Consider the following 20826-nt stretch of genomic DNA (forward strand, 5'->3'; position numbering starts at 1 on the left):
TGTACTTGTATTTCAGTGTATGCTATAGAGAGCAGTGTAAACTAGTCATTGTCTATATGAAATTTAATTTGTACTCATTTGCCTTGTGCTTTTTAGGTAGCTAGACAAATGACTAGGTAAGTTAATGCACCCCACAAAAGACTTCTGCAAAACCCTTGGTACATGCTGAAAACCACTGGTTTAAAGACAGGGATAATCTAATCCCGTGTTTCCCAAAGTGTGGTCCACAGCCCAGTACCAGTCCTTGGAAAAAAAAATACCAGTCCTTAGAAAATACACAAATTATCACCATGTACTATTATTATTGTGAATAAATAACAAACAGTGAAAATGTATTCATTTTTCGTTTTCTATATGAGTTTATAGTTTTGGGCTGCAAAAAAAGGTACTGAAAAAAAACCACGGGTCCCAATTATATAAGGTTTGGGAAATCCTGGGCTAACCAGTTACCACTGTGTCATCTACCCATCCTCCTCCCTCAGTCCCCAAGTTTGGGCAAGTTCGGGATTTTGGTTTAGGCCTTCTCTAACTCTTTACCGATTGCTGCACATTGGTGTGCCAGTCAGCTGGGTTTTCCTGTAGGAGAGAGAGGGAAGGAGAGATTCTCTCCCCAGGGAAGGATTTGTCTCCTGAAATACTGCTAAAGCTTTCCCTTCCACACTTCTTTTTTACACACTGTTAAATTTTCCAGGGCCTAGCTGGAACTCCAGCTGGAGCTCATCAGCACCTCACCTTGCCCAGTCATGTGGCTCACTCCATAGTAATGGAGTTCAAGCCAGATGTGACAACCAGATCTTCCAGTCAGATCTGAGTGATGAGAGGCACTTCCGTCCCCTGGCAGCTGATCACGTTGCTGGTCTGGGGAGCAAGAAAGCTTGCAAACACTGAACCTGGCCCTTTCCAAGGACAGTGATGAACCTTACACTTAAGAGACCCTGCTTAGCAGTTACACCAGTGCCCCAGAGCCCTGCACTGGTGGCATGTAAATGCAACTGATACCCACTGTAGGGCTTCTTTATGTTGCCAGAGTGCTGCAAAGGGGTCTTGGTACAAAGGAATCAAATCCACAGCCTATAAACCAGTTGTGTGGTGGGAGGATTAATTCTTAGTCCTACTGCTGACCTTTTAACACCCAGGGTTTAGAGAAATGTCCTTTTGCTCTTTCCTGGTAGTGCTAGTTTGAGCTCTGCCCTATGAGCAGCTGACTCATTTGCTGTTTCTTTTTAGGTCCTTATTTCCAATTTCTGTTTTTCTTTGAGATGCAGATGCAATGGGACTGCATCGTTTGAGCTATTTATACTTCCAGAAGGAAGCTGTGTGCTATTTTGGGGAATTTGTGCGGTTTAGGTGACGGTTTTTCAATCATTAGCAACTATTGCAGAAATCTAAGTACAACTATAACTAAAGATGGAAATAACTATGGAATGAATTTTATAAGGGATTAGCTGACCTGTCTATACTGAGATGTTTGGGAATGCCACAAGTGCACCATCTTCAGATGTCCTGCTCAATGCAACATTAAATATTATGGAATACATGTTGCAGTTCTTCTCTGTTTTATATTTTCTTACCAAGTCTCAGAGGTTAGTCTATAGCTTCACAAATAACATGCAGTCCTGTAGCACCTTAAAGATTAACAAATATATTAGGCCATGAGTTTCTGTGGGTAAGACCCACTTACTCAGAAGACTTCCTTGGTTTTACCCATGAAATCTCCTGACCTAATAAATGTGTTAGGTGCTGCAGGAATGCTTATTATTTTCTTAACCAGTATTTCTGAGCTGATCTTATATTTTAAATATATTCTTAAGCTTCCATAAAGTAATCTGTCCAGATTATTACATATTTAACACTCTGAACCAAGTCTTTATTTTAAATTAATCTATCACAGAAGTTTAGTGTGTTCATGACAACCTTTGTTGCTATTAGAAAAAGAGAACAATGATTTATTGTATGAGGTCCATAACAGTATACATATGTATGAAATTTCACTGTATATGCTTCCAAAGATTTTAGACATAACAAAGCATTTTATATCTGAGTAAGGTACTGACTTCGTTGAAGGTTCCCCTTCAAACTAATTCATCAAATAGTCAGAAGTAAAGAAAGATAAACTCATTTATCTAGCTATCTGAAAGAAAAGGAATGTTATCCTTTTAAGGGCTCTCTACAGCAGTGGGTAGAAGGAGACCAGGGATGGATAGAAAGAACAGGAAGACTATGGAAGCAAGTTTTTGTACAGTAGTAATTACAATGTATATTTTAGATAAGGGTGAGCTTTTGAAGAATTTATTTAAAAGCTGTATGTCTGTCTGAAGATCCAACCGTTTGAAGCCAAAGTTGAATTCTCAGATTGTGCATCTAAAAATCTTTGCAAAGATTTTTGAGAGATGTGATTTTATAATCTTCAGCAACAAACTAATGAAATATTTTGAGCAAGTTTTAAACTAAGGTCCTGTAGACACCTGGTTTTGTCAGTAAATTCAAGGTTGGCACGTGCTTGTTAAATGGCTTCATTTACCACTTAATGGCTGTCACACAGGTTCAGTGTTATGATAATTTGTCTGGTAAGCTGGAAGCCTTTTCACTTTGAAGTTAACAGATCCACTTCTGGGAAAGAATCACCAGTCTTCAAGTTGCAGCAGCCTGCTTTTGGAGCCTTCAAGAATGGTCAGAATAGGGCACTGGCTCTTAAAGTGGGGTCCGTGGGCCATTCATGGTTCACGGCCATCTTGCAAATGGTCTGTAGTCTTGCGATTTGCCCCTTTCTCCCCCAGGGGGGAGCCCACCCTACCTCACCAGCCCAGTGTCCCCACCCCATGTTACAGCTGTGTATCTATGTTTTTATGATCCAGTAGACAAATACGAATAATTAGTATGTACGGTATTTAGAGATAAGCAAATGTGTTTTGTCATCATGGGTGGTTGGCTTGCACTGAGTGGTCAGGCTGAGGGCCAAAAAGTTTGAGAACCAATGGACCAGGGATAGGAAGAGGGGAAAGGCTGAGTGCTAAGACCCAGGGGAGGTATTGCCTTCTTTTGCCTCGTATATCAGCTGCCCATGAGGTTGAGAACCTGGATGAGATGTCTAGCTGCCTGGGTGGAAAGAAAACGCTGTTCCTTACCAATGTTAATCTGTAACTGGTGCCTTATGTCTCAGGTAAGGGCCCCTGTAGAATGGTGGTGAGCATTTCGTAATGGATAGGCTCTTGGCCTCTCTGTGTCCACCTCCCAGGTGGAGGGGTTCTGAATGGGTGGTTCTCATAGGAAAGTGGCAGAAGATCCCTTCTCAAAGTAAAGTGGTCCTTGGTTGTTCCAAAACGTTCCAGAAAGAGACATTCCATTCAGTTTCCTCCTGGGGAGAGCTGGCCTTTTTCTTTGTCAGCCTCCATAGACAAAAAAGGAAAGGAAGCTGATGAGAAGTGCATGGAACTGGAAGAAGGATAGTTCTGTTAAGGCAGTAGAATGGGACTCAGAGCTCTGGCTTTATTCCCAGCTTTTTTACAGGCTGTGACCATGGGCAAGACATTTAACACTTCTGTGCCTTAGGTTCCTTATATGTAAAATGGGGCTCATGCTTCCCTTCCTCCAAGAAATGTTGTGAGATTTTTAGTGGTGATGGGGACCACATATGCACCAAGATAAAATTATTTCCTATATCCTTCCATTATGGCAAGTTGCATCAGGTGAACTCCAGTGGCTGATTAGCTTGATATCTTCATGCCTTCTCTCCCCAGGAATCTGTAGTGCAAGACAGAGTCCCTGAGTGCACACCTTTAGGGGTTGGTCTTCTGATTTCCAAGAAGCATCTCTGCTCCGTTAAGCCTTATTTGCTCTAGTAGAACCAGTGTAGTTTGCATGGAAAATACACAAAAGCTGAACAAGCTGAATTTTTCAATCTCACTTTGCTGGGAGTGCAGTTTCAAGGGCTTTTGCTATGTCTTTGTGCTTTGTGTTGTGACTCATCGGTTCCCTGACAGACCTCAGCCCACCACCCCAGAAGCAGCTGTGTGGTGGGATCTCCATAGTCCTTTGGAAAAAATCAAGAGTAGAGAACAAAGCCCTCTTGAAGGGAACGAAACCATGAGTGCAGCTACTAAAGAGTGTGGCTGCTTCAGGTTTGCACCTCAACAGACCCAAGAAACCTTTATTTATATGGAGCCCTTCTCCCCTCCCATCCAAAGCTATTTGCTCCCTGTCTGCAAACATGTAATACAGGCTGAACCTCTCTAATCTAGCACTCTCTCAGCTGGCAACATCTGTAATCTGGCATGATTTTAGTGAGCTGGACAACCACTTATCATGGGCATGGGCAAGTTTCCCGTGGTCCCATGAAGTTTGTTTCCAGCCACCAGTCCGGGCTCTCAGTGTTCTGTGCTGTTATTTAGTTGTAAGTTACCCCTCAATGTCTTCTAAGAGCCCAGCAAGCAGCGGAAGTGTTGGTAATGTTCTAGACAATATTGACCTCCCATCATCCAGCAAATTCTCTTGTCCAGCACTGGTCAGGTCCTGACGGTGCTGGTCGAGAGAGAGGTTCAACCCGTAGCTTGCCAGCCATGGGATGCATTTCCTCCTTCTCCTGATCTTATGTTCTCTGTGGTTTGCGTGATCACTCGCTAAAAATCTTACCGTGGCTCCCTTTCACAGCCTGCTGCTTTGAGATTACTTGTGGCTTCTTTGCCAGATATATCCTAGGATTTATGTGGGTTGGGAGGGAGGTTGACTCATTCGCCACTGCCTTGCACCATTCATGTCTGCACACAGCAAACGTGAAGTGAGTGGATCATGGCACCAAATCAGTATACATCCAAGTGACATTCCCTTTGCACAGCTGCAAATGATTGCACTGGGCCCATCGCAGTGGTGAATCAAGTCCAGAGAATATACATCTCTTCAGTACAGTCACGAGGATAAATATCTTGAGCTGCTTGGGCTGGTTCCTTCAGGTTGCAGACCACCTCCCATTCCACTTAACCTTGCCCATCAAAAATAACTGCCTGCTTTGACTTCTATTGGCACTCTTACAAGTAATTGTGGGCATGGCTCTGGTTCAGAATGCTCACACTGGAATCATCTCCCCTAGCTCCAGAACCAGAAGCTGAGGCTTGTGTCCTCTGTTGCCTTGCCCTCGTGTCCCTGCTATGACTCATGCAAGATATTGAACAATGCCAGTTATTACTGCAAACTTTTGCCTGCCCCTCCTCCCAACAAAAATGGAGTCGGGTGCTTTCTTACCTGATAAGGAGACCAAAAAGACCAGATGCATGAGCTTTTCCATGTCTCTTCCTCTTGCTATCTAGCAGCACAGGGGGAGTCTGAATCAAAATAAAAAAGGATTCTTGTCTGAGAGTAGCCTTTTCTCGTTGATCTGCAGGAAGGAATGAGAACAGCAACTGGCTTCTTTCCCCTCCTGAGGATTGAGCAATATACAAGGGACAGATGCTTCTCGGACTGGCTGAAAATTGGGGCATCAGCAATGCCCACTGCGAGCCAAGCTTTGGTCTAGACAGCTGGAAAGCGCTATCATGTGATAAGGAAACCATGGGAGGCGGAGGCACGCTGAAATTGAGGAATGACGTTTTTCATACTGAATAGGCTTTTCAGATGACACGTGGTATGAACATGGCTGGAGATCAAGTCTTGACTATTGCAGATGGGCTCTGCTAGACAGATCACCCAGGCACCACGGAAGGTGGAATAGGACAGATGGGCTACAGCCTTGGAAATCTGCCTGGAGAACACTAGGGTTGTCTCCAGAGTCCAGGCTCTTTGTTGGTCCCTTGTAGAACAACTGAAAAGGGGCTGCAGAGAAGCTTATCACACAAGTCAGTCCGACAACTCTGCATGGCTGTTTAAGAATATTGTCTCTGTTTAAACTGCTGGGGGCTTTATACCAACAGAATGTAATTTGCCCAGGACGTAAGGGATTACACCTTTACTCTGTACTCTTGCAAAAAGTGCTATGAGATTTTTAATGCAGTGGGGACACCAGGAACTCAGTTTTATGTTTCATCTGAAAGACCAGCATGTCCAAGCCCATCACCATCGTACTAGGACATTGTTTCAGTGTCAGCTTGGAAGACTGCCACTTATCAAGTTAGTTAGCTAATCTAATTAGCTATGAATTCCCATGGTGCCCATCACCGAAGTATTTTGATCTCTTCCCTCACTTTTATCTGGAGGTTTTCCTCCAAGAACTTCTTCAGCTCCATGCTTTTTAGCTTATAGGAGCCCAGAACATCACACCCAGTGGTGGTAGGTCTGCAGATATATTCTCTGTGCACAAACTTTCCTTTTTTCCCCTCTCACTCCTAAACAGGTTATAAACAGTCCTCCACTATGACCACAAGTACATTGTGATAAGACTTATTCTTTCCATGTACAGATCTATTTTCAATGCACCAGTCAGGAATTTAGCCCACATTTGTCAGACATCTCTCTCTTTCTCTGTAAGTACAGCCCATAGTCTGTTGTCATTCAGACTCTTCCATTATTGTCTCGGTTAGTTTTTTAAATAAATGTTTTTGTACTTTCTTTGTCATTCTTGCTTTCCCCATCTACTCTCCAGTTTGTAGCTCTTCTTAAATTTACAACTGTAGTGAGTTAGGAAATGAGACGTATATTTTCCCTTGCTTGAACAGCAACCAAAACTTGTCTAATGTTTTCTTTTATCATGGTTTTGCAATGAAAACATGAGCATTTTTCAACAAAAACGGACACCTTTTCTGCAAACAAGCCTGTTGTTGACCAAAAGAGGCTGTTTGCCACCCTAGAAAAGGTTGACTTCCTCTAGTTACAGCAAATTCCTGCTGTCAGGCAGGCAACAGGGAATACTGATGCTTCATTCCTGATCATTGAAAATCCTGCATTCCTCGGTTAAATTTCTGACCCTTCTTTGTGCATAGAAAGGGATTATACCTTGGGTTGCCATCTGAGCAGCATTTTCCATTTGCATTGTGTCAGTGTAAATAGCCACACAAAGAGACATAGTGGTGGAGAATTGGGCACTGGATCTCAGAAGCTGCTTTCTTTTTCATTTACTTTATTGCTGGCACAAGATGCCCAATTATTATCCAGGAAACCCAAATCAGTTACGTATCCTCAAAAGATTGAGAGTGCAGGCTTCCCCGCTGTAACCCCAAGAGAGCGGGGACCTGCTTTTCAAGCGTGGAGCAGTTGAGGACTGTACAATCTGCCATCTGTCTGAAGTGCTGAGACAGTGAGATGTGTTGCCATCACCTTTTGGAATGTGGACATTTCTGTCCACTAGGAGATGGGCTAAGATCCAACAAATTCATTTCACATCACAGGGATCTGCCCTTGGACATGGCTGACTTGGTCCAGATTCACCCCACCAATCTGAAAATTAAAAATTTCTGAGTTTCAATAGGATCCTCTGAGTCATTCAGTGTACCTGTGTCCTTAACTGTTTCTCCTTAGTGATTGTCACAACTTTTGCTCTATTTCTGGCTTATGTTGAAATCTGCCCTCTGAGCTCATCCTTCTACTTCCTCTGTCCTCTTGGTCATGTTCCTTACAATTTAGTTGCTTCATTTAGCACTTCCTTCCTCTCTCCTGCTTCTGGACAGATGTTCCTCATACCTGCTTTTCTGCCTGTCCTCTCAGGTGGGGCAATGGAGACCCTTTCTTTTGTTCAGAAAGCTCCCTCATTCTTCCCTGACCACCTTTCTCCTGGGTGACTGTGCATGGTGCCATCTCTTTTCTTCCCTAAAACTCTCCTTTCTTGGTTTTCCTGTGCTGTCTCTATTCCCCTGTTGCCTTGGTTTGAGTAGCTAGTCTGGGTATGTCAGCAGCGCAGCCGGAGACGCTGAATAACCCAAGGGGTTTCCCAGCAGGAGAATGACTGGCTACTCCAGGGCATTCAGGGGTTGAATGGTGAGTCAGAGGTCTGTGCCAACTCAGCAGTAGTGTTTCTGCTAATTTTTGCCATCCATGGGTGGAATAAATTATGATACGTGCACCAAGGCATGTGCAGCTGTGCACCACCAGTAGAAAAGCACGCTGCCTGCACTCTGCTTATTGGCTGGGCAGCACCTGAATCTCTCCTGGGTGGCTGCCCAAGTGCTCAGCTTATGGTAACGTTGCACAGCAGTGTGGAAGCAGTGTCTATAAATGCTTTGAACAGGGGTGGTCAGAACTAGCGATCTCTGTGTAAGTGCAACCCCATGTCTGTTCTAATTCAGTCTTCCATTATTATCTAGATTAGGGGTTTTTTTTTTTGTAATCGTCCTCCCCAAGTCTGTTTTTTGGTGAACTGGCCTGTATGTCCTGAGCCTGTGGACAAACTCTGAGCCCAAGCTCAGCCATAGAGCTGGGAACTCCACAGGGTCCAGCTATTGAGACTCTCCATTATCATTTGCCAGGACAGGCATTTTTAACCTGCTTGCTCACCCCCATAAAGGCAGAGAGACACACACCCAACACACACAGCTGAGACCCCCCGTTCATATGCCCCCACGCTGTTTTTAAATTCTAAGTAGAAGCTCCTGATCTGATTCTTCACCAAGTTAACAACTATGTAATTTTATTCCCAAACCCTTTTGTCCTTATCACAAACGTCCCCAGCCCTTCTCTCTCTCACACACACAGGTCACCACAGTGGAGCTGCTTAGGCATTTGCAGGACCTATTCTGCACTCACACGTCTCCATGCAAGGTATAGTATCATTTCTTTGCAGCTGGAAGGCTGTTCCGGCGCTTTGGTTTCCACAGTCTAGCATTCTATGTTAGAGACTTTGAAGATGGTGATTAATAATTAGCTGTGTGCCATACAACACTGTTGCCTCCTTGCAAACACTCCCAGGCTGTGTGTGGAGGTACTTTCTACAAAACGGGATGCACACATCATCAGTGTATTTATTCCTCTCCCCCACTGCTCACTGTCTCACATGCTCCCAGGGGGAAGATGAAGCCTGTTAACCTCCGAGTCAGACTCTTGCAGGGCTTGCGTGGGTTTGCAATGACAATGTGAAGAGAGTCCTGCCTGTCCATACTCCTACAGCCTGAGCCCTGAGGATTCTCCTCTGTTCTCTGGATCTTCCTGTGCTGTTTCTCCAAAAGCAGCTGCATTTTGCAGAATTGCCTGTGACAAATTTCTCAGCAAGCCTCTGATCTGAGGCAGGTCTTTAAGTACAGATGTTAATGATAAACATAAGAAAGACGTAACTGTCTTCTCTAGCATGCACACGTATTGCATCCCCAGCAGGGTCTTCTCTGTCAAGGCTGGGATTTTCAGGTTTTGTAGCTCACGGTTTGGCACCTGAAGCCAATGGCTTGAGTGAAATGCTGGCGTATTCCACAGGCTCAGGAGGAAACACGGTGTGGGGTGTCTCCAGCTCTTGACTTGGCTTGACGTTGGCATAGATGTTTTCCTTGGGACTGGGTCTGGATTTAAAGGTCAAGGTGGCATATTTTAGGTCTGGTGGCCTTTCCTGTTTCTCGTCCTTGGGATCCTTTGAGTGGCTGAAGTCCTGAGGCTGTGCACAGAAAAGGAAAATGTTTCTCAGACAGAGCAGAGCTGATGCCGAAAGGACAAGATTTGCTCGGGGAAGGAGAAAAAGACCAACACAACATATTGCTCTCTACTATGGAAAAGCTGGAAAAAGAGTTGTTCACCCATCTCCCTCCCACATAATCACTCTGACCACATGGGCGTCTAACCCTGTTGTCTCTGAAATGCTTCTATAATCTCCCTGCTTCACTGCAATTCCAGTAGCCTTTCCTATTGCTGCTGAATCACTCAGCTAGTGTGTTAAAGCCCCTTGGAGAAAGTTAGCTTTGGGGTTTTAAGGTGAAGAGAATGCAAACAGTTCAGGGATCATAGGCAATTGTTGGCAAGCCGGAAGGACTCATATGGTTCATAGGGCACCCAACTTCCGTAGTCTCTTGTCTCTGTTTAACTGTTCAAGCCCAATGCATTTCAGCCTGTTCCTGTGGGTTCATTTTAGTCAAATCTACCCCATCTTTTCATTCTGTTCCATTTTCAGTCAATCCCAGTTAATGCTAGACCAATTGTTCCCAACCTTTTCATTGGTGTGGACCCACAATCACCGCCTCCCTGAAACTGCTCACATGCCCCATCAAAGCCAATTCTAGCCACAATTAAATGAAAAAGAAAAGCATAATGTAGAATTTTGGACAGCAATTAATAACATTATTACAAGATATTTAATTTAAAAGTAATAATTGATTTCAACTTAGAAATGTATTTAAACTTATTTTCTATTATCATTTTTATTTCTCATTTATTTTTTTTTTCCCAACCCTTTGCAGTACCACTGCGGATCTCCAGGAGTCTGCGGACCCCAGGTTGGGAACCATTGTTCTAGACCAGTCCAATTTCAATCCACTTTCCCTGCATGCTACTCACAGCAGGGCCATCCCATTCACCTTTGTCTGCAAAGCATGGAGCACAAAGGTCTATATGAATAATTACTGATCAAGTCTAGTCCAGTCTGTTCTATTTCAGTCCATTCCATTCCAGTTTTACCTAGTCTGATACAATCCATTCCAAACCAGCATGCTCTGTTCCAGACCACACCACTGGAAATCAATCTTATGCTATAAAACCCTTTTTGTGAAGACACCATCTCAATAGCCCCATAATAAATAGGTATAATTTTCAGATAGCACTGGTTGGAAAAATGTCAGTGGAATCATTTTCACTGGCAAATGCAGCTCCTGTTAATCAAATAGCTTTGTGAAATCATGTCTGTTTTGCCAAAATGCATGGGGTTTTATGAGGAACTAATTCTTCCAATGTGGTCAATTTTAACATTTAAGAACAAAATGTTTCAAATCTTTTTGCAAAGACTTTTCATTTGGAATGCTTTCTTTTGTATTTAGAAATATCATGTTTTAAAATGTCATCAATGCAATGAAATGTTTCTCTTGACCAGACTTTTTTTTAATGTTGCATTCATAGAGAATTTTGAAATCATCTGAGTTCCATTGTGAAACTCTGAAATCTCCAACTCCTTCGTAAAATAACATTCTCTCCTCACGCAGCTCTCTCGTCAGTGCAGAGGAAGAGTGGAAACTTATGATGGAAGCAGGGTGCATGATGGTTTCCTTCCCACATCCCCTCTGGCTGCTCTGGCTTATAGTGTCCATTCCTTTCCACTTTACAGCAAATGCCCCATTTGGGTTTGTCAGGGCTCTTTCCCCACTCTGGGACTCTGAGTGCAGAAAGTGGGGACTAGCAAAAACTTAAAACATCTTGCTCATACAAAGGCTTTGCTAAAAAAAACTCCCCAAGATCACAGATTCCCAGACCTTGGAGGGTAGAGCTGCCACCACCAGGTAAAAACAAAACCCCCTTAACCCAGGAAGACATACCTGTGAATGTCTCCCTCTGGGGGTATCCCAAGCTTTTAACCCTTCCTCAGGAGAGAGCTTACAACAAAGAACTGTAATTTAGTAGCTGACCTTTCAGTCTGAGGCATGCATATACACAGACCCTTCTCAGGACACAGGAATCAAATCATTTGCTTAAAAAAGTAATTTATTCAGAAAACAAGAGTAAAATAAATCATGGGGTTGCAATGCAGAGAAAATATTTCCCTGGGATTCAGCTTAAAAGTTACAGGGTGAAAAAATCAAGTAATTAATCACAGCAAAAACACAAAATAAAACAAAACAAAACAAAAAACCAGAAATAGCCAGTCTAACCAAATTCAGCATAATCATAACCTGATCGCATCTAGCTATACATTTCCCATCTACTTCTACCTCTATGGCTGATTTTGAGACAGTCAGGATATTTATGGGATTCATTTCAATTGCCTAGGAGACTTCCTTCTCCCTCCATCTTCTCTCTGCCTCCCCAGCAGATAAAGACGCCTTAAACTGCAATGGTTCTCAGTTCAGAAAAAATCACCCCAATTCCTTTGGCTCACTTAGGCTCAAGTTACACCAGGAAGAGATGAACCCTATTCATGACAGGGGATGAAAAGGCTGTTCTTTCTGTATTGCACTTAACACTGCATTGCAGGGGTTCCCAAACTTCACCAGAGAACACAGAGATTGTCTCATTAATATTCATCTTTTGTTCACTATTGAACAGACCATGTGCAACCTCATAAAATCCTCATGCCAACTAAAACAGCCACCAGTGTGGAAAAGTGACATTAAGAAAGTATTTCAGGTTTCTCTGGGTATGTCTTCACTACAGGGAAGATCAACACTGCTATAGTCAATCTTCCAGAGTTTGATTTAACGAGTCTGGCGGGTTGTGCTAAATTGAATTCACAGGAAACCCGCATTGGCGCTGGTACTCCTGTTCCTCGTGAGAAGTAAGGGTATGTCTAAGCTATGTGGAAGATCAACCTGGTCAGGGTTGATTTTTTGGAGTTCAATATTGCATGCCTGGTAGAGACATATGAAATTGAACTACCTGGGCTTGGCAGTCAATCTCTGTACTCCTCAAAATATCGAGGAGTAAGGGAGGTCGACAGGAGATTTTTTCTGTCGACCTCATCTGTGAAGACAGCCAGGTAAATTGATTGCAGATAAGTCAATTCTAGCTACCCAATTACCGTAGCTAGTATTGAGTATATACAGTTGACTTATGTACCTAGTGTAGACCAGGCCTAAGGGAAGTCAACAGGGCTGTTAGCTACTGTTGACTTTCCACAGTGGAGACAGTGCAGAGGCTTGAATTAAGCTATGTCGTCTTCAGCTACATAATGAATGTAACTTGAGTTCCGTATCTCAATTCAACCTTTCCTTTTGGGGTAGACCTGGCCTCAGAATGCAATTTAGTGGCTGTGAAAATATGGAGAAACAAGTGCTACGTGACCAACCAGCTCTCCATAGACCACAGTCTGAGAACTTCTACATTACTGCTTTTATGTGTCCGGTAGCTTCATTTACCTCTGTGGTGTTCCTGGGTTCTTCATACATGCCTTCAGTGCGTCCATCACCTTTTAACAAAGACAAGAAAAGATCTCCTCAATTCAGAGCATTTCTCATCTCATCACGCTGTAGGTGAAAGCCACAAAATGTTGTGGCCAGGTGCAAAGGTAGCAAAGATTGTAAGAATGGGGGACAAACGACACTGAATCCAGCCAGCAGGTTGTGTCCAGTTTACTGTCTGGTGAGAAGTTTTAAGGATGTGGGTCTGATCATGTGGGGCAAATTATTTCTAGTCTGGTATTTTCTGTGACAGTGTTTGCAGTCTGATCTTCGGAAGGTGAAAAAAGTACCCAAGAAGTTATTTGAGTAGAAGTACAGCTACATGTGTGTACATGGGAAATGTACTTAAGTACAAGCCATTGGGGTTACCTGAGTGAAAATAAATGTGCATGTGCACACATGCATCACATCTTGATTGTACTCAAGTATCCAGAAGTGAAAGCACCTGCACTTTTACTCAAGTAACTTTTTGGATCTTTTTCCACCTCTGCCAATTGCACAATGTGTATTTAGGGGAAAGAACTTCCAGATCCTTGGGGCAGTCAGCCTATGCCTTTGCACATGAGAGCTGACTGCCTGACTCCTTACTTGTGTGCCTGCAAATGTTATTTTACACTTTCAGAAAAACAGACCATTTTGCACAAATATACAGTCCTTTTATTCAAGGACCCAATGCATTTCACAGAGATTGAAGGGCATTTAAGTAGCTCAGGCTCAAAATTGCAGTTTTCTTTAGCTAAAATTATTATTCATGGGATGTTTTTAGGAAGTTTTATATATAGATATATATTAATTTGTGTCAAAATAGTTTGCTGGCATGTAAACATTCCCCTGCAGTGTTTGTAACTCAGATGTGTGACCATAGGCAAGAGCACAGGCACTAGCAAAAGCAGGGGTGGGCAGAAATTTTTGATGGGGGGCTACTCCAAGATTTTGGTAAGTGTTGAAGGGCTGCACTCTTCTATGGAGGGGGCATGGGGTCTGGGATGGAGGCTGGGTGCAGAGGAGAGCTTGGGTAAGAGACTAGGGTGAAGGAAAAGGTGTGGGGTCTGAGAGGGAGTTTGAATGAAGGAAGGGGTTGTGAATCAAGGCAGGGCATTGGGTGCCGGGTCGGGGAGGGTGTAAGGGTGAAGGAGAGGATTCTAGCTGGGGAGAGGGCTGTAAGAGAAAGTGCAGGGTCTAGGAGGGAGTTGGGGTATGGAAGAGGGTTGGGGTGCCAGAGGCAAGCTCTGACTGGGAGGTGCTTATCTGTGCAGCTCCTGGCCAGCAGCACTTTCAGGCAGGCGCCCTTGCTTACCAGCAGCCCCAGCCCACTGCCTGTTCCATGATACTCTCTGAGGAGATGGGGAGGGATTTACATGCTGTCTCCATTCCTAGCAGAATCTCTCAGAACCCGTTGGCCAGTTTCCGGTCAATAGGAGCTAAGAAATTTGCTGGGGGTGGGAGGCAGCATATGAAGCTCCCCACTCCACATGGGATTAAAAGGCTTGATGGGCCAGATCTAGCCCTTAAGCCATATCTTATGGGCCACTTAGCAAGAGGAACCAGCTACAGGCAAAACTGAAAACAATTAGGCTAGTGTGAGCTTGAACGTGATGGAAAGAGGGAAACAAACAGCAAAAACAGAAGCCAGGCCCTGAACGCAGCATGGAGACACTTCAAGTCTAGGGTGGGGCGCAAGGGGAGAAGCCAGTGATGGAAAGCCAGTGGCTGTGCCTGGACACCCCTGCTCCAGGACTGCCCGCTGGGAATCTGGCAATGAGGCTGAATTCCCTCAAAGTTAAAGCCAGTGAGAAATAGGGAATGCAGGGTGGTGAAAACCAGGCTGTGTGAGGCCCCATCATCTCCATTTACCTCTTCTCTTCAGGTGCCTGGATTTCCTGGCGTACAGGATTACCACGCCTATCAGCGCCAGGAGGAAGAGGATTCCCAGGGTTACGCCGAGGATGATGAAGGTTCTCTCACTCGAGAGGCTGAAGAAGCAAGAGCATGCTGTGTTAGACAGGCCTAAACAATGCAGGTGAGATGTCTCTCAAAGCCCTTTATGTGCATCTAATGGGCCACCAAACCACAGGCTGGGGGAGCTCACATACCATTACTGTTACTCTTTACTTCCTTTAATGCTACCTTTGTCTGTGCTAGTTGACATACACAGTAAAGTCCCAAATATCTCCCCGGGGCCCTTCAAAAACTAATCATTTTCTGAAGCCCAGCTGTGAGCATTTAGGGGCAGAAAACTTCTTTGGGTTTTGTACAGTTCCTGGCATGTGAGTGCCACCACATACGAATCAGGGACCTCAAAAAGAAAAACAAATCTACATTGAACAGAACCGTGAACAGAATGAGGTGATTCATGGGGCTTCTGCAGCTTCAACAGTGCCCAGTGGCTGGCAACAGGAATGAGAAGAGGCTGCTCTGCTTTTATAATAGCTGATGCAGGCCATTGTTTGGATTCATCCTGATTTAACATCATTTCTCTTGCTCCAAAGAGCAGCAGCTCAAAGCATTAATGACAATACAGTGACAAGACTTGTAAATTCACAAATGACTGAGATGGGGCCTGGATTTTATCTGCCCATTTTATCTGATGCCATTTAATACTGGGTGGCACCAGGAAAGAGGGCACTCATTTGCCACCTGTTAAAGGGGGCCTGTTATGTTCAGTGCCACTGTGAAAGATGGCTGCTTTTTTTGTGAAACAATGAGAACATGGGATAAGGCACAAAGAACCCTTCAGACACATGTGATCACAGAGGTAGTCTCAGAAGAAGAGGTTCCAGCTTTACCTGCTGTCTGTTGTGGTGATCCCAGTTCCAGCTGTGCTAGGGATTAGGCTGGTGTCATGTGTGCTTGAACTAACTGGGATGTTGCTTGTAGTAGTAATAGCTGCAAATACAAACACTGTGTCAACACCTCAGGCCTTCTCTATACAAGCGGTGTCGTGCAGACCTGCTTGAAGCAGGTTAAAAACCACAATGGTTAAAAGGCTAGCAGGCCATTTGAGGTGTGGCTCTTTGTTGCAAAGCATCTCATGTAACACAAATCACATGTAACAATCCTACCCAAAACCAGGCAGAAGCATGTGACAAGCAGGCCATTAGTATCACCTGTGCAGTAGCTCTGAGCAGCCATGAGGAAACATACCCAAGAAACGAAGCTTTAGAAACAGACAAAAAAATCCCTACAGTAATAGCTGTTTGGGACATTAAGGTACAACACTGGAGGTCTCCCATAAGGTATCAAGTCCCACAGACTATGTATTCAGTTACAAGTACTATGGCTACAATGGGGTGAAACTTTTGGACAAACAAGTTTAGCAAAATAAAAAGCCGGTTTGGGTCAACTGAAATATTTAACTAATTCATATTGCATTTTGTTAAATTATTGGTCATCAAAAACCCCACACCCAACTTAAAACTATTCATAAAAAGTCAAAGGCTATTGCTGAGACATTTTTGAAAAAATGCTTTTTTTTATTCCAAATAAAACATTTTTGTTTCTGTTACCTTCAATTGTATTTTAAAATCAATTAAAAATAAAATTCTCAGAATAGAAACAGTGTTTCTTGGGAAATGAAATGATTTGGACTTTTCTGAACTTCTAGTGAACCAAAATATTGGGATTTTATTGCACAGCTCTAATCCTGATATGGATTTAATGTCTGATGGCTTTCTTTGACAAAGACCATCTTCACCCTTATCTAGTACTCATTAAGTGACAACTTCAAATATAGACCATAGAAAGTTGCTGGCCTCCAGTCGATAATTTGTTACGTTTCATTGATTTTAAAGAAAAATACAGTCAACTTGAGGGGAAAAACAACTAGAGCTGATTAAAATATGGGTCAGAATTTAAAAAAAACCTGTTCAATTCAAATTTTGCTGGAGTTAAAAAGTACCTCCACTAACTGTATTGGAAACCAACCACTCACCTGCTGTGAAGGTGCTGAAGCACTATTCAGTTGTGGGGCATAGAATTACCTAGATAGAAATAACTGAACCCAAATGAAGGGGAAACAAGAAACAAATATTTAAATAGATGATTAAAAATGGAAATATCCCCATGGCTGAAGCCCTTATCTCAGTTGAGGTTCTCCATCAGTTCCTAGTGTGAGCCATGAAAAAGGACACAAAAGAGTTTTGTATGGGTTGGGTGGAAATTCAGGAATAATATTGGGAGGGGGTGATACAGACTCAGTGGCCGAAAGGAAGGAGGGAGCAGAGAAGGTGGAGGTGAAATCTGTAAAACAGTAAAACAAAGCCCCAAGCGTTCTTTACCGATCAATACTCACCCTTGGTAACAGTCAGTTTAACTTCAATTATTCGGTAAAGAGTGGGAGGCGTAAAGTGCGCACACCAGTACACCCCAGCATCATCTGCCTGCAGCTTCTCCATGGTGACAGTGACAATTCCTGCCTCTGTGTCATCGTGTATCGTAGTTCTGCCCTTCTGAGCTGTGTTTTGGTTTGTGATGGGCCCACCAGTATAGACCAAGACTTCACACTCCTTCTGAACTGTCCTGCACCAGGCTTTCTTCATGTCACTGTAATGCTGTGGGTTGTACGGACATTGGACAGAGAGGTTCTGCCCCTCCATAGCATTGTATTCCTGGACTTCTGGAAAACACAAAAACTGTCAGTACAATGACATACATTTCCCATGAGTGACTTATGCACAAGGGATGAAATCCCTCCCCTGGTGTAGCTCCACTCACTGGCTTCAGCTGAGTTACTGGAGGGTGAATGTGAACTTGTATATTTGGTCTTGTATGCATCAAATCTCAACAGTTTGGGCTACTCCCTTTGGGCTTTATCATCCCAACACCTCTCATGCCAAGGTAGGTCACTGACCTTTTCCAGGGCACCTCTCCAAAGAGCTCAGTATGTGAGTGCCTTTTTGGTCCTGAGCTCTTGGAGATACGGTTCAAGTCACTGGGGCTGGCACTGAAAAAGGGGTTCTTCAGAGCTTGCTTTTTTCATAAAAAAGCTCAACAATGCATACTGACAGTCCCACCAAAGAAGCCATGAGAGCGGAAAACAAGCAAAACTCAACCAGTCTGTTGGCTGAATTGCCGAGCTTAGCTGGGGAACAGCAGCGCCCAACAAGAGACAGGAAAGTGGTGACAAGGGTTTGGGGAAGGTGACAGATTCTGGAGGAATGCAGGAGGAAGTGATACAGCCAAGGCAGAAACGCTGAAGTGGGGGAAGGAACAAGATTGTATTGAGTGGAAATTAACTCACCCTTGGAAACATTCAATTTCACTTCTTATAGTCGATACACTGTATTAGAGGACTCAAAGTATGCACACCAGTACACTCCAGAGTCCTGCACCTGCAGCTTCTTCATGGTGACAGTTACGATCCCATCGCTGGTGTCATCCTGTATTGTGAATCTTCCAGAGGTAACCTTGTTTTGGCCTCTGCCTCCTGAGGTCCGAACTAAAGGAGAGCACACCTTGCCTCTCAGTTTGCACCAGGCTTTCAGTGTCTCACTGTAGTGCTGTGCGCTGTAGTGACACTCCACGGTGAGACTCTGCCCTTCCACTCTGCTCACAGCATCATATTCTTGTGCCTGGAATCCTGAAAAACACCAGACCTGATCCATAGGAGCTGGGATGGAATGGAGCTGCCTGCTGAGCCCTCTAAGCCCTGACTGCAGAACATGGACTAAACACAGCCCAAGGACAACAGCTGGGAAGAAGGAGATGAAACAATACAAACAGCAATTAGTAATCACTCTCCCAACACCTGCCTGGGACACCGTCAAAAACAGCAAACTACCCTGGAGTATCTCCTGCACGTGACCCTTGCACATGGCACATTATTTCATTGTGTATGCCCATGTTCTTTGTCACATTAGAGGTTCACCTCTCATAAGAGATATGTCAAACACTTAATGTACTGTGTGTAAGTAAAAGCAAAATCCGGTTGTTTCCTTAAAATCACCCTCAGCACAGGAGCTGAGGAGTTGAGCACCAATATTTGAGCTGGCAGAGCTCTGAACTAGCCTGGGGATAGTTTGGGGCTGGGACTGGCTTCCTGCCAGCAGAAGTATTTATATTGGAGCTTGCTGATAATACACCAGACTAAGGCTGTTCTCACTGCATTCCTGAAAGCCTGTGTGGAGTTTATTTTGAAAAAGTCCCTTGAGGGGGCAAACAGAGGCAGAACCCCTGCATAGCAAGCTTTGGCCATGAGAAGGTGCTTGGAAGGGGTTGGCCCTGTGAAGGATAACTTTTTGCTGTTCTCTGGCCATTCCACCCTGTCAAATAGAGACAGTCCCTGCCCCACAAAGCAGACAGCAGGATGGGAAAAAAAGTGGATATAATACACTTCAGTACAGCTATGACATCAATTTACTGCACTTGAGGTATTGGTCTGCCATAGATTCTCATGCTTGTGACTGTGCTGCTTCTCCCAGACTTCATAGCACATCTGACAAACCATGGTCCCCCATCCCACCTGCCTCTGACATGGAATATCCATATAACCCCCATAGTATCACATCACTCCTCCACCTACCTGTTATGCAAAGCAACAGCAGGAATATCAGCTCCATGCCTCTCTTCAAGCCCCGAGAAGGGGCATCATTGCAATACACTCTGGAAAGTGAAATGGCAAGTGCCTTCTCTCCGAGTTCTCCCCTACCCACAGGGCAGCTGCATGAGGAAGTGGTGGAGGTCTTGCCTTAGCACGGAAATTCTTCAGCATGTTTTGCAACAAAACTGATATTAAGATTATTTAATGGTGTATTTAGGGAAGTGGATGGCAACAGAGGAGTTAGAACAGTTTAGAGGGAAGGGGCTTTATACTTCTTCTCCGTCAGAATCACTGGTTGATCTTTCCCACGCTGGGCTAAATGACCATTTTGTTGAGCACTCCCTCTGCACCATTATCCAAGTTGTTAATGAAAATATTGAATAGTAACTCAACCCAGGACTCACCTTAAAGAAAACCCCACTAGATATGCCCTCCAAATCTGAGAGCAAACCATTGATTGCTTCGGCAAACTCTTTCATATCCAGCATTTCCAGGACCAGGAGGTTGCTGGATATTCAAATATTCTGGATAATAGAGAGGTACACCTAGGAATGCATAACACGAAAGAAAACAAGGTTAGATGTTAAGAAACAAACAGATGTATTCAGAGTACTTTATTTACAAACAACAGTAGTATTGTACACTACTGTATTTATTGTTATTTACTTTCACTATGCTGTACTTATGGAAAACTCATTTTATGTGTTAACTTTTCAGATTTTGTCCCTACATCTTTGTGATGTTCTTTGGTATTTTTCCTTATCAATTTGATCATATTTCTACTTCTGTTAGGATTTCTTTTTGTTTTTTCAGGTCATTAAATAATTCCTGATGGAGCCCTACTGCTTCTTACTATTCTTCCATATTAGAACTAGCATCCATCTGAGTCAAGGGCTGTCCTTCTTAGGACAGTGTCAGTAGATTGCTCTTAGCTCTGTGTTCCACACGGTGGTTAGCCAAAGCCAGATCAAGGTGTTCCACTGAACAGTCCATCATTACACTGAGGCTTGGTCTACACTAGATCTTATAGTCTACTGTGGATACACAATTCTAGCTCTGGCAACTGCGTAGTTAGAATAACGTGTCTGCAGTCACCTGTAAGGTCTGTCCTCACTAAGGGAGGTGAAAAAGATCATTTCTCCTGTCAACCTCCCTTACTCCTTGAGACAGGGGCAGTACAGTGGGTTGACTGCCGATCCCAGAGAGATCAATTTTGCGCGTCTTTACCAGTAAGAAATCAAACTTCGGAAGATCAACCCTGAATGGGTCAATCTCTTGGTAAATATAGACAAGCCCTGATTGATAAGTTTGTTAGTGAAGATGTTTTCTAGCAGGAAGTAGTTCTTAAGGGCA

At 43.8% G+C, this 20826-nt stretch overlaps 1 protein-coding gene across 1 annotated transcript in view; it reads right to left on the minus strand.

Moving 5' to 3' along the window:
• The window catches only part of TREM1 (triggering receptor expressed on myeloid cells 1), a 36705-nt gene extending 17197 nt beyond the window's left edge, over positions 1–19508 (minus strand). Inside the window, 10 exon segments of the mRNA XM_074977254.1 lie at positions 5236–5367; positions 5370–5390; positions 5393–5559; positions 9270–9496; positions 12894–12943; positions 14790–14908; positions 15722–15821; positions 17227–17550; positions 18175–18513; positions 19456–19508. Coding sequence (XP_074833355.1) covers positions 5236–5367; positions 5370–5390; positions 5393–5559; positions 9270–9496; positions 12894–12943; positions 14790–14908; positions 15722–15821; positions 17227–17550; positions 18175–18513; positions 19456–19492 — 1516 coding nt within the window. The 5' untranslated portion in view covers positions 19493–19508.
• Positions 19509–20826: the final 1318 nt, after the last annotated feature.

Source organism: Carettochelys insculpta, chromosome 26 (assembly GCF_033958435.1).
Source record: "Carettochelys insculpta isolate YL-2023 chromosome 26, ASM3395843v1, whole genome shotgun sequence".
Taxonomy (NCBI): domain Eukaryota; kingdom Metazoa; phylum Chordata; order Testudines; family Carettochelyidae; genus Carettochelys; species Carettochelys insculpta.